This window comes from Argentina silus, assembly GCF_951799395.1.
Source record: "Argentina silus genome assembly, chromosome: 15".
In the NCBI taxonomy this organism is placed as follows: Eukaryota; Metazoa; Chordata; class Actinopteri; order Argentiniformes; family Argentinidae; genus Argentina; species Argentina silus.
Window position 1 is genome coordinate 13062648 of NC_139669.1, and position 12267 is coordinate 13074914.

At 43.5% G+C, this 12267-nt stretch overlaps 1 protein-coding gene across 2 annotated transcripts; it reads right to left on the reverse strand.

Moving 5' to 3' along the window:
* Positions 1 to 6594: 6594 nt before the first annotated feature.
* On the reverse strand, positions 6595 to 12235 carry slc26a2 (solute carrier family 26 member 2). 2 transcript variants are annotated; one of them, XM_083686685.1, is made up of 4 exons: positions 12174 to 12235; positions 10453 to 11061; positions 9567 to 10306; positions 6595 to 9293 (listed from the first exon to the last, which is right to left on the reverse strand). In XM_083686685.1, the coding sequence occupies exons 2-4, from the start codon at positions 11041 to 11043 to the stop codon at positions 8486 to 8488; spliced, it is 2139 nt and encodes a 712-aa protein (XP_083542811.1). In that variant the 5' UTR covers positions 11044 to 11061; positions 12174 to 12235; the 3' UTR covers positions 6595 to 8485. The 2 variants fall into 2 exon arrangements, with proteins under 2 accessions (XP_083542811.1, XP_083542810.1); XM_083686684.1 differs by lacking the exon at positions 12174 to 12235 and adding an exon at positions 11480 to 11602.
* Positions 12236 to 12267: the final 32 nt, after the last annotated feature.

Here is a 12267-nt window from a genome sequence, read left to right on the forward strand (position 1 = left end):
TATTATTGGGGATTGGAATGTAAAATTTGTCATCCCATTATTTCTACTTTGTCTGAGTTTCTCTGAGGCAAAATGCATTTTGAGGTTATTTGGGGATCAAAGCCAAATCGTAGCCTATCAGCACCTCACTCTCCCAGATAGCTTTTCTGGCAGGAATGACCACCTGTGCAGTGGCTGATTCATGTCCTGCTGTTTGACACTGACAGATAAATGAGTTGGGGAATAATAGCGTGAAATTATGTTTTTTTTTCCGCATCACTGAACTGTCATATAAAAAGATAAGAAGGTGAGTCAGAGCACCAATGACTGGTCAGCTGGCCTAGAGCTTTTGGCAGTCTGGCATGTGATTTAAGGGCAACAACCTGCAACAGGGACTATTATACTGTTTCTCCCTTTCCCTGACAAACCTCATCTGCTTTGGAAAGGTGTAGGCTACTTCACCGACATGGAAGACAGGATTGCATACAAATTGCATACAGGATTGCATACAAACAAAAAGAAAATGTCAATTTCTTTCATTCTTCTTTTCTTTCTTTCTGTCTTTTTCTTTCTTTCTTTCTTTTTCTTGTCATTGGTTTCTCCAATTAATTATTTATTTTAAATGTTTTCAAATGTGTGTTATTGCATTATTAACAGGAACAAATAGGTTCTTCATTCTTCACCTACTGATCCAGTGACAGCAGATGAAGGTCCCAGCCCAGTGCGGCTGCACAGTGTACAGTCACTGTGGAAACCATTTGGCAGCGCTTAATAACAAGCATCTGGGTCTTGGTTCATCTCCTCTGCACCTTCCTCCACAGTGTTTGATAATGACTGAACAAACACACTAATAAAAGTTGAACAAAATGTCCTCATGAAAAACACGCTTACATACTGTTATGTTCTCTTCCACACAAAAATCCCCCTGTATCAGCCACTTTGACCCAAGTTGTCGGTTTTATTCCCGGATAGGTATGAGTACGAGTACCAGTAAATGGTTGAAGACTGTACAAGTATGCATTGTAAAGCACGGATGTCAATCATCCATTCCCAGTGTTGATAATGAGTACTATATAAGATGTTGAAAGCTCCTGAGTCACTGACCATCTCCGAACTGAAGACCGATTCTGGGCGAGTGCGGATTAATTTTCCGGGAAGAAATGTGATGTGTGTCTAAGTTGGAACTGGCGCGCTCGTAAAATCTATTTTTCATTTTGATCTGAGATGAGACATCTGCTTAAAAAATCCACTCTTTTGGAGCTGACCAAGCAGAAGAAGATTATCAACCCTTATGGGAAAGGAGGGAGGACATGAGTGGAGTAGAATCAAAACATCTGAAGAAGCTGTGCTGCACTGGAGGAGCCGCTATGATTATTATTGCCACAACACTGTCATCTCTACCCTTCTCCTCCATCTCCCCCTGCTGTCCTCTCCTGCAGCTGTTACTTTCTCCCCCTGGCCAGAAGCATGCCAGCTGGATTGACCTCTAGCCCTCGGGGATCCAGGCAGCCCAGCATCCTGCTGTTGGCTCCGTCGCTGCTCCTGGAGGGAGGCCAGGGCTGGGGGGTGACTGGTAGTGAATGCCTGGGCATTGGATCTGACTGGGGTTAACTAGAGAAAACTGGACTGACCAGGTGGGGGGATTGGGGAGACTGGGGTGGCAAACTGGGGGAGACTAGGTGGGGTCTTTAGGTGACTGGGAGGATAATGGGGGTGACTGAGGGATGACAAAGCTGATTAGGGTGGACTGAGGCTGGGCAGACTAGGACTGACTGGACTGACTAGACTATTATAGAACAGAATAGAAAAGAGGAGAGTTATTTTTCACAGACTCATACATACACAACAGACTAGCACTGAGGAGTGGCTGGGCCATATCCCCCCTCCTATGGGGAAGACAGGAGGGTGACTGGGCAGAGGTCCCAAATGTCCACTACGGAGGACCAAGGGGCACACCACCTCCCCCCAGCATACTGCAGAGGACAGCAGGAGGGGGCAGACACATGATGCCCCTTCATTGGCACAGGACCACTGGCACATCTGCAGACAATAAGGGGATCAGAAGGACCTACAGCAGGCAGCGTCGTCCATCACTTAAGAAGCAGTCACAGATATCTACCCTGGCATCTTCTGTGAAAACCCCCTGCAAGACTCAGGAGGGGCGGGCGACAAAGTAAATGAAGCACTTCCAGATAGCCACCTCAGTTTACTATAGTTCAATTGTCAAGGGAGGGATTAGTCATAGTCCTTGATAATGAGGGTGGCTGCTGTTAATGATCGCTAACAAAGTAGTGTTAATCACATAAGACCGGTCTTTAACCTCCGATGAAGTTAGCGATGTTCAAAACAACAAGGAGGGTTGGTCTATCCACGGGGTTCATTTGGTTCCCTCTCGTCAATAGAAGCTCGTCGAAGCACGTCGAGCCTCGCAAACATACAGTTTGAACAAGAGCCATCTGCAAGCCATTAGCAAGGAGCTGTTCGGTTAATGCTGCTCCCGCTGAGAAGGTAATCAGAGAATACAGTGGTGCATAGCGCTGAATAGTGAAGTAGGCCCAGTGCATCGTTATTCCTATGGCGCGCATTATGGCAGCTGCAGCTTATCTGTTGCCACTGAAAATATAGCTCCGGTATTGAAGCCACAAACAAACTCCTCTCCCCCTTATCGCCACACTTCAGTTTTACAACCATGACTCAATAATTGTTTCACAGATTTAGAAATCACAATGTGTTTTGCAGTCAGTCCATTCTCACTGACACATGCTGCTACTCAGACAAGCACCCTTATCTCCACGCTCTACTTTTGCAACTGTGACTCAATCGAAAATGGGGTTCTGGCAGCCATTATCACACACACTTTTTGCTGCTACTCACACAAGAATAGCCATGTTCAAGTACATCGATTGCATCACACAATAAGCGCGCGCGCGGGGGGGGGGGGGGGGGTGGGGGTCATCGTCCATTGATTTGTCAGTTCTGGGATGAGCGTCACAGACCCTAGAAAAGACCAAGAGCAGTGATCTAAGGACAATGGGCCTGTGAATGCGAATCAATTACACAATTATACTTCATTATTGGGCTTCAGGCGCTCAACAACCTGGGTTCCTGGTGACTCCACTGGCAATGACAGACACATCCATCAACCTTGCCTTGGGACTAAGAAAGCTCTCCTGTGTCCTTGACTTAACAAAAGAGAGAGAGAGAGAGAGAGAGAGAGAGAGAGAGAGAGAGAGAGAGAGAGAGAGAGAGAGAGAAGATGGGGGGCACGCACAATAGAAAGAGAGAGAGGAGAAGAGGTGAGAAGAGAAGAGGAGAGGGCCAACCACGAGAGAGCGATTGAGAGAGAGAAAAGAGGAGACAGACAGAGACACCCACTAGCTGTGTAATTGACAGGGTTCAGGCGAAACCCATGTCCCAGATACTACCAAAGTTGAGAGGAGAAGAGACAGACCAGTGACCCACTGATGTCACAGACCGAGACTGAGATGGTACATGCCTTGGAGGCAGCTGGGGTGGTAGGCAGTGCCAAAGATGCAGCGTGATAAGATGGTCTTTGAGAGCCAACATAAAGTCCTGGATTCTATGTCTAAACTGTCATGAAATGTTGAAATGTTCCTTGAGGGAACACTTATATGTTGACTGCTACTGCCCCATTGGATGACACTCTCTTCATCTGTCCATCCTCTAAATGGAAACCCAAACAAAATAATGACTTTTTGAAATGTAGAATGTGGGATATTTTGCATTGGTTTTCCAAGGCAACATGCAGGGAGTAATGAGACGTGAAGATCTACCAGTATTGCAGCTTATATCATGTATGTTCCCATTCCTCTATGAGCCAATGAAGCCAATCACTCTTCCGATTAAAGTTATCTCTGTGGGGATGGAAAGTGATTGCAGATCTTACAAATTAAATATAAGAGAAATGTGTACTAATCACTTTTGAAATAATTAATTGATAATCGGCACTTATAAATTCTCTCAAAGCGAAATGTCAAACTCATACATTGTAACGTCTCACCCTGTTCCTTAGTTTATGTTTGTCTTTGTTTCATATCATTCATTTATTGTTTCCTGTTTTATTTTGTTTTTCTCAGCTTGTCTCTCATTTCAGACACTTCACTTCCTGCCCCTGTGTTTCCCGCCTGTGTGATGTCTACCCCGCCCTGATTGTTGTCACCTGTCCTTCATCATCCTTCCCTCTCTTGTGTATTTAATTTTCCCCTGTCTCTGTGCCAGTTCATCTTTGTCCTTTGTGCCAAATGTACGCGATCTATCCTTGTGTTATTTGTTTTCCCTGTTTTTGATCTCCGCTATTTCCCTGACTCTGCCTGTTGCCTTCTCCTTATTGGATTATATGCCTTACCCTTTGACTGCCTACCTGTGTACTGAACCCTGTTTTTGGAAAGTAAAGACTATTCTTTTGATTCAAGATTTTTGTCTCTGAGTCGTGCGTTTGAGTCCTTTGCCTGAGTACTCCTGCCATTACATACATTTTGTGCAGAGGTAATTGTGTGGGGGCGAGAATTCTTTGGACTTTTTGGGGTCTTAATTCCCTGCACCACAAGAGACAGCATGTGCATGTTTTAAACCAAGATTTCTAAGGACTTCACTTTACTCCACAGTAGTTGGCCAACTATTGGCAGTTTTGTTGTCAATGGTGACAAGATGCATTCATGTTTTAAAATAACATGCCTCTTCACCTCCGCCTACTCCTCCTCCATCTTTGTCATAATATAACAAATACATTTGACATCAAAAGACTTTGCCGAATTTCATGTACAATGTTCTTTGGAAATGGTTTTGCTTTACTTGCTGTAAACAATAAGTAAACAGGCAATTATCTACTGTGTACCTCTCTTAGCACCCCACTATCCACAAATAACAGTCATCACAACCAACCCCATATTCATTATTTGAGGGAGCTACCAATAGCTCTGAGGGTTCACAATTCCTTGTCACACCTCTGGCTATGCTGTATCTTAATAACGATCCTTACGCCTCTGCTGCTCTCTGGTGGTAAAAGGTGGTTACTGCGACCTTGATTAACTCTACTATGGCAATGTGATGAAAAGGAAATATGAAAGAGTGGGACATTATTCTTACACGTATGTTTTTAAAAACGGCTGAGAGAAAAAGGCTGGAGAAACGCAAGTAAAAATGTAAAAAACCGAAGACTTAACAGTTGTTGCTCACTTCACGACATAGTCTAACACCTGCTTCAGATCAATGCCTTGATTAGCCCATAGTTACAGTAGTTTGTTACCAGCCCACAGTAGCACAGCTTCAGGGATGCAATTGGCAATCCATACTGGGTAGGATCGAATTCTACTAAAGGATCTAAAAATTCCATGTTATATAACTCAACTCAAATTAATAAAACAGCAGATAATCTAAGGGGCGGTGTATTACATATATTTAACAATATTAACGTAGGTTCCATTGTGTGTAGAACTAAAACAGTGTCATCCATTTACCTCATAAAGATGAAACCATCCGTTTCAAAACTGTCTTGGCCCCAGAGCATTGAGCTAGGTAGTGAGAGCTTGTTTAGCAGTCTAAGCTCACTCAGAGAGATAAGGCTGTGCTCATTTATATCGCTGGTAGTGAGAGTGGCATTGAATAATGAGTACAGGTCAGGAGGGAGTCTGGGGCAAAGCCTTCTTATAATCACTTGTCTATTATCTTGTTGAGGTAGCCTACATAAGGAGCTAGACACAACTACTGCATCTGTTAATGAAGAGTGCATATAAGGATTCTCACTCACCTTGAAACTCTTTTGACTTAGTGCCAGCATCCTGAAAACCCAAATACCTTGCTTGTCATCGCTAATACATTGACATTGGGAAAATAGCCTGCAAAAGACGAAGATTAAAGTGGCCATGTAAAAATCATTGCATAGTAGGCCAACAGACTTCTCCCATCGAAGTCTCTGATATTCTACTGTCGGGATACTATTTAAGAAGAAAGCAAAACGTGTTCTTTGAGTTTGGGTTTGGCCTGTGATGGGCACCATTCTCTTTTGTGTCCTCGACGCACAGTGTTAGATTTATGGTTAAACTTCCATTAATTTACAACAGTTTGTTTATTTTGTATGTTTCTTTGAAACTATTAAATTGGTTAATTTGTTGATACTTTATTCTCATTCTTCCTATGTGCCTCAATGTGATGTTGTGCAATAGCTAAAGGCTCTGTTAAAACAGCACAACATAATCGTGACCAGGTTATCCCAGAGTTCACTTTATTGTCTAATGAACATGTGCATAGTTAACAACACGTAGACTAAGTCATGAATCATTACTGATCATAATATATCTTTTGGAGTCAAATATAACGTAATGTTAACGTCTGTTAGTTAGTCATGTGACCACTAGTGTGTAGTGCTTTATCATGTTCATAACCGTCTGAAGTTTACTGGGGAATAAAGGTATGTTCTTTATTCTTATCCCGTCTAGTCCTTCTCGCTCCTTCTAGTCTTCAAGGGTTACGAGAGCATGTAACCTAGGGCAAATTAGCTAGACAAACCAGAGGAGACACGGATTAAAGTAAATACATTTATTTTCTGAGTATATATATATATATATATACACATACAAGAGACATTTGGGAAGGCACTTCAAATATGTAAAAGATATAATCTTAGACACACAACAAAGGCACTTACTTCAAAAGTACAACAGCAAATGTATAATATACAGCATTAAGATTTATCCCTTCCCTTTCAATTATCTCTTATGATCAGCATTGCAAATTAGATTTTAATAAAGCCAACAGTAACAGTTTCTCTCAGTAAGATTACTGACTGTATTACATCCACAATCAACTACTGCCATACAAATGTGTCAATGGCTAAATAACACCAGGGATATATAAATAAAATAATCTATAAAACGATGAAGAGCATTCTAAGCAAACAAGTCAGTAAAAGTTGTGCAGTGCTACCTTTGAAATGAAAAAAAAAATAGTAATCTATCTGTTGACTGTAACTGTAAACTACAAATGGCCTAAACTCTTTTCAGAGGCTAGTTCATATTCCTCCTCATGCATTGGTTGAAGGATTGTGGGATTGTCCCTGAGCAGCAGCCGGGCAGGCTGTGATTGGTCAAAGTTCTGGGGAGTATCTACCTGACTGCCCTTCATAACTACTCACAATCAGGAGAACATGGCTGCATTCAATAGGGCATAGAGTAACCTTGTTGAGATTAAGATAGACATATCTTGAGTAGAGTAAGGACTCATGTCTGCTCTATTCATGGCATTTCTATCTGCAACTATGCTGCACTCTCCCTAACAGAACCAAGGTGTCACAATGCCCTATCTACTCTATAGACCAAATAACATGTCTAACAGTAGAGGTTGGTGGAGGTAGAAAAGTTATGAATGTGTGTTTGACACCATTCCTCATCCTATTCCATGCATTATACTGAGCCCGTCCTCCGATTTCTACCTCCACCAGCCTTCACTGGTGCCAGACTGTTCAGGTTACTAACAGTAATACAGGGCCAAGGTAGCTGAGGCCAACATCATTCATCATCTAGAGTTTTCTACAGGATGGGTGTGGCAATAATAGCCTACAGGTGTGTAATGGCCTCAGTAAACGTGTACATAGTAATTTAAAACATTTTTTTCTCAACTACTTAACCATGGCCATCTGCGCCACGTTGGTAATACATGTAATTGCACCTATTCAAGCATTCTACGAAACGGAAAACGGAGATCATTATGCATTCATAACAGAAGAGTATCTGAAGAAGAGAGAAAATATTGGTTTTTGGGTTGAATTTTGACAAGTGACCAAGAGTATGCTAATGACCTTCAGAAATACAATAAACGTCCCCTACCTGAATTGACCCTCTTACATTCTCATGGCAAGTAAAAGTTTAAATAAATAAATCTATCATAACACAAGCTGCATCTGATTTTTTTTTTTGAAGAGCATTTTCAAAGAGCACAATAACCTCAAGGCTTTCCAAACATCACAACACCCTCTTATCCTATAACCATTCATCTTATTGACAGCAGCTCTACAGAACATACACCATAGTAACAAAAGGCTAGTAAATGTCAACATCAGTAACATTCCGGCTGCACCATAACCAAACACATTGAAGGATAAGACCTCAATCATGGTGACACAGTGAAAGAGGATTGAAACACAATGTTCTCAGAACATTGCTTACTAAGTCCTAAGTCCTACAGGTAAAAAAGGCACACTGTTGTGGATGAAATTGTAACGGAAAGTTACATTTGGTCGATAGTTGAGGGTGTTGATAGCAATGCTACAATATTAGCTAATAATTCTATACACAGCCTGTGTAACTATGTTGTAGAACGTGAAGGACATTCACCTGTCAGATCAAAGGACCTATACTTCAAAATGTGCAGCATTTTCTATACATCATAGATATAAGGCACAGTAACAACATTGGTTGTGTTTAAGGTTTGGTGATATACAGCATATAGTAAAATGTATATGTAAACGTTCACATAAACTTTAAAGCTTTTCTTAACAGAAAGTGTCACAGTCTCCATTTTGGGATGAGAGGTTCTGAGCGTATTGGACGGCATCGCCAATGGTAAAAAACACCCTTTCTCTCTCTCCTTCCTTTTCTGGGTAATACCCACCTCTCTGCAGACACTCCAGTACTGAGGTATTACACTGGGCCAGTAACACCTGTACCCCCAACTCCTTATAGTCCTTGTGCACCTCCTTCAACGCATTCACTCCAGCTGTATCCAGAAACAAGATAGGGCTACAGTCTATGACCAGAGTGTGGAAGTTGACTTTGTTAGGTAAAAAGACTTTGGTAGTCACTTCTTGCTCTTTGCTCTGGGTCCCACCTACCCCAGACCCCGACCCTGTCCCTTCTGCCACTTCCTGCTTCCTCCTCTGCTTCTCCAACTTCTTGCGCCGGGCCTTCTCCTTGACAGGGTCCAAGCCCAAGCAGCGGTACAGGGCCTTCTTGAAGAGGGTCTGGTTGGCGTAGTAGATTGGCGCTTCGTAGCGGAATATGGCGACACCTGGCTGGGTCTGCAGGCCCTTGTAAGAGGCTAGGTCTTCATAGAGGTCTCGATGGCCGGTCGCCCGACCCAGCTCCAAGGCCTGGGCCCTCTGGGTACGACCCAGGACGCAGAACGCTGACACCAGTACACCCACCAGTAGACCCAGCTCCGTGTTCACCAGTGCAGACGTTGCCATGGTCACCAGCCAGATGAAAGCATCCACGTGGTTCACTCGCCACATCCGTGGGACGTCCATGAACTTACGAAGCGCCCCGCGGAGGTTCACCACGATGATGACCGCAAGCACACATCTTGAGGTAACGACATGAAAACATTTCAGTTAAATTAAATCATCATTACCAATTAATAAAGAGATACTTGTCTTAATTATAATTATGTAGGAGGTTAAAAGATGAAAATGTACACAACAGCCGACTTAAGTCTAGCTCGAGATTAGGATCAGAACTAGAGATTAGGATCTTTCAATTAACTGAACTTCAAGTCACTTCTTGTATCAAGTTAAATTCAAATTTACCAACCAACCTTTTTCTATATTGAGCTAATACAGAAGTCCACCAACTTACTTTTGTAGAGAGTAAAAGAGGGGAGCGATGACCAACAGCACCAGGAGCAGCACCAGAGCAGTCACCAGCCCAGACAGCTGAGTCTGGCAGCCTGTAGACTCCTTCACCAGGGTCTTAGTCAGGGCGGCACTGGTGGTGAAACAACGGAAGAAGGATGGCAGGATGTTACAGAAGCCTATGGCGTACATCTCCTGGTTTGGGTCTACCACGTAGCCGTGTTTCTTGGCGAACATCTCCGACAGGGAGACGGTGATGGCGAAGCCTACGATGGCGATGGAGAAGGCATCTACTGCCACGTTGGGGATGAGGGACCAGGATGGCAGCTGGGGTGGCAGGAAGCCTGTGGGGATGGCACCGGCCACTTCAGAACTGTACACCTCTTTGAAGTGGCCAAAGTGGGATGCCAAAGTGGCGCCGATGACCACAAACAGCTCGAAGGGGATTGGCGCCTTGAGCTTGGCCTTGAAGCGGTCATTGAGCTCCTTGGTGGGAACCAGCACCAGCAGGCAGATCAGACTGGTGACGAGGTCACACAGGTTGGTGTTGGGCAGGTTCTGGAAGAGGCTAACCCAGGTCTTAATGAGGGTGCCCCAGCCCTGGGCGCGGGGCAGTTTGAGCCCCAGCAGGTACTTGAGCTGGGAGGTGAGGATGGTGAGGGAAGCCCCAGTGGCGAAGCCGCTGAGGAGGGAGTCTGAAAGGTACACAGACACAAAGCCCACCTGCAGGAGGCCCATCAAAACCTGCATAGACAGCGGAGAAAGAGAGAGGGGAGAGAGTGAGAGAGTTTCTGTGCACAGACAATCTCAATGAACCAGTTATTACAATTTTTTTTATTAAAGCAGCAAACACTACATTTCCCACCATTCCTTCTCTGCCACAGACATACCTGGTAGACCCCTGCAGTGAAGGTGACTGTGGCCCCCACCAAGATGGCATAGCAGCTCCTGTCACAGGCTGGCCCTGCCGTGGTGTTCCCCAGGCTACCATACAGGCTGGTCTGGTTGGTATCTGTGGAGTAGCCCGCCAAAGCTAACTCCCTATCCACCACCTGCCCCACCAGCAGACACAGCACCCCAAAGATGCCCACAGAGATGTGGCGGGAGGTGCCCAGCAGGGTATAGATGATGCTGGAGAAGAAGGAGGTATAGAGGCCGTAGATAGGGTCCTGGCCGGCTAGAAGGGAGTAGGCAATGGACTGGGGTACTAGTAAGATGCCTACTATGAGACCCGACATGAGATCGCCCAGGATCCATTCTTTGAGCTTGTAGTGTGGAAGCCATTTTAGGATAGGGATGAAGCCCAGCACCTGAGCTTTGGCCCTCTCTGAGCTGCATGTGCACTGCTTTTTCAGTTTACGTGATACGGCTTTCCTCCAGTGCTCTTCTTCCTTCTCCCACCTCTCCAGGACTAGAGGGACATGTTGGCCGCTCTCAGATCCCTCCTCGACTGCAGTACAGCAGTTCTCTCCGTCCATCATAGCAGCCCCTTCACTCCCCTTTACAGATAGGAAAGGTTAGTGGAAAATCTGGTTCACACCAGCTCAAACTTGATCATGTGATGACATTTACATTTACATTTATGACATTTTTTTCATGTGATGACAGCTGTACAACACACCCTATCACTATTTATCAGTTTTAGACATTACATCAAAAAGACAACAATTTATTGAGGGAAAATTAAATTATTGACCCTAGTGATCAATAGATGAAGACAAAACTGAGGGAGAAAATGTTTGGCCTTGGACTAGATCCAGGACTAGCAGGTAGAACAAGTATGCAAATGGTTGACAATGTTACAGTATACTTAGAAAAGAATCACATACTATCGTACTAATTAACAGTATTAAAATAATAGCATTAAATATTAAATACATTAGCCAAGCACAGTAATGTAGTCTCTTAAACACTTACTATATGTCTACTTTTAGCATGAGACTGTGGAGTGTAGAACATGTAGCATATGGATATCTATTTTTCTTATGTGACAGCTTCACCTAAGAATCTTAGGTGACAGTTTCAACAGCCATACAGTACATGACTCCTGCAAACTGTAAGAGAGTTAAACAAAGAAAACTTGTTTTGTGAACAGCTGACTAAGCAAATAGCCTTCAGCTGAACTTCTCTGTTTTTGGAAACTTGAACCCTTCAGGCTGAGTGTAAGCTAATGCAGTAACTGACTGTGTTCAGACAGCCTACTTTACACCAAACACAGATCTCTGCGGTTGAAGTTTACTAATAGGATTATAGGTCATGAAACAAATTGCCTCTGGGCAGCCCAAGAAATGGGCTTTCAAAAGTAAAGCAAAAAGTATTGTTGCTGAATGGTAACATGTGTACTATATCATACCAATAACGTGTTTCTCATGAAAATACAGGGATGTTCATGAAAGTCTAGTTATCACAGCAACTTCAATGTAGTTTTCTGCATCTGACCTGTGAAGGGATTAGGCTGTTATGAATGAGGACTATTATGTCCAAATTGCGTGTACGTGTACACACCAGGTAGAGAAGTATGCACAATGACAACAGTTTAGAAAATACATAAATATCTCATATAGAATTCTATTCAGAATGTTCAGATGTTCGTTTGCAGAAAATCACTCACCTGAGTCTGTTCCTACTAGTTTATTACTTGTAACAAGTTATTTGGATAATTTTTGTTTCCTTCCGCCTCAAATTCATTGTAACACTCGACTGGC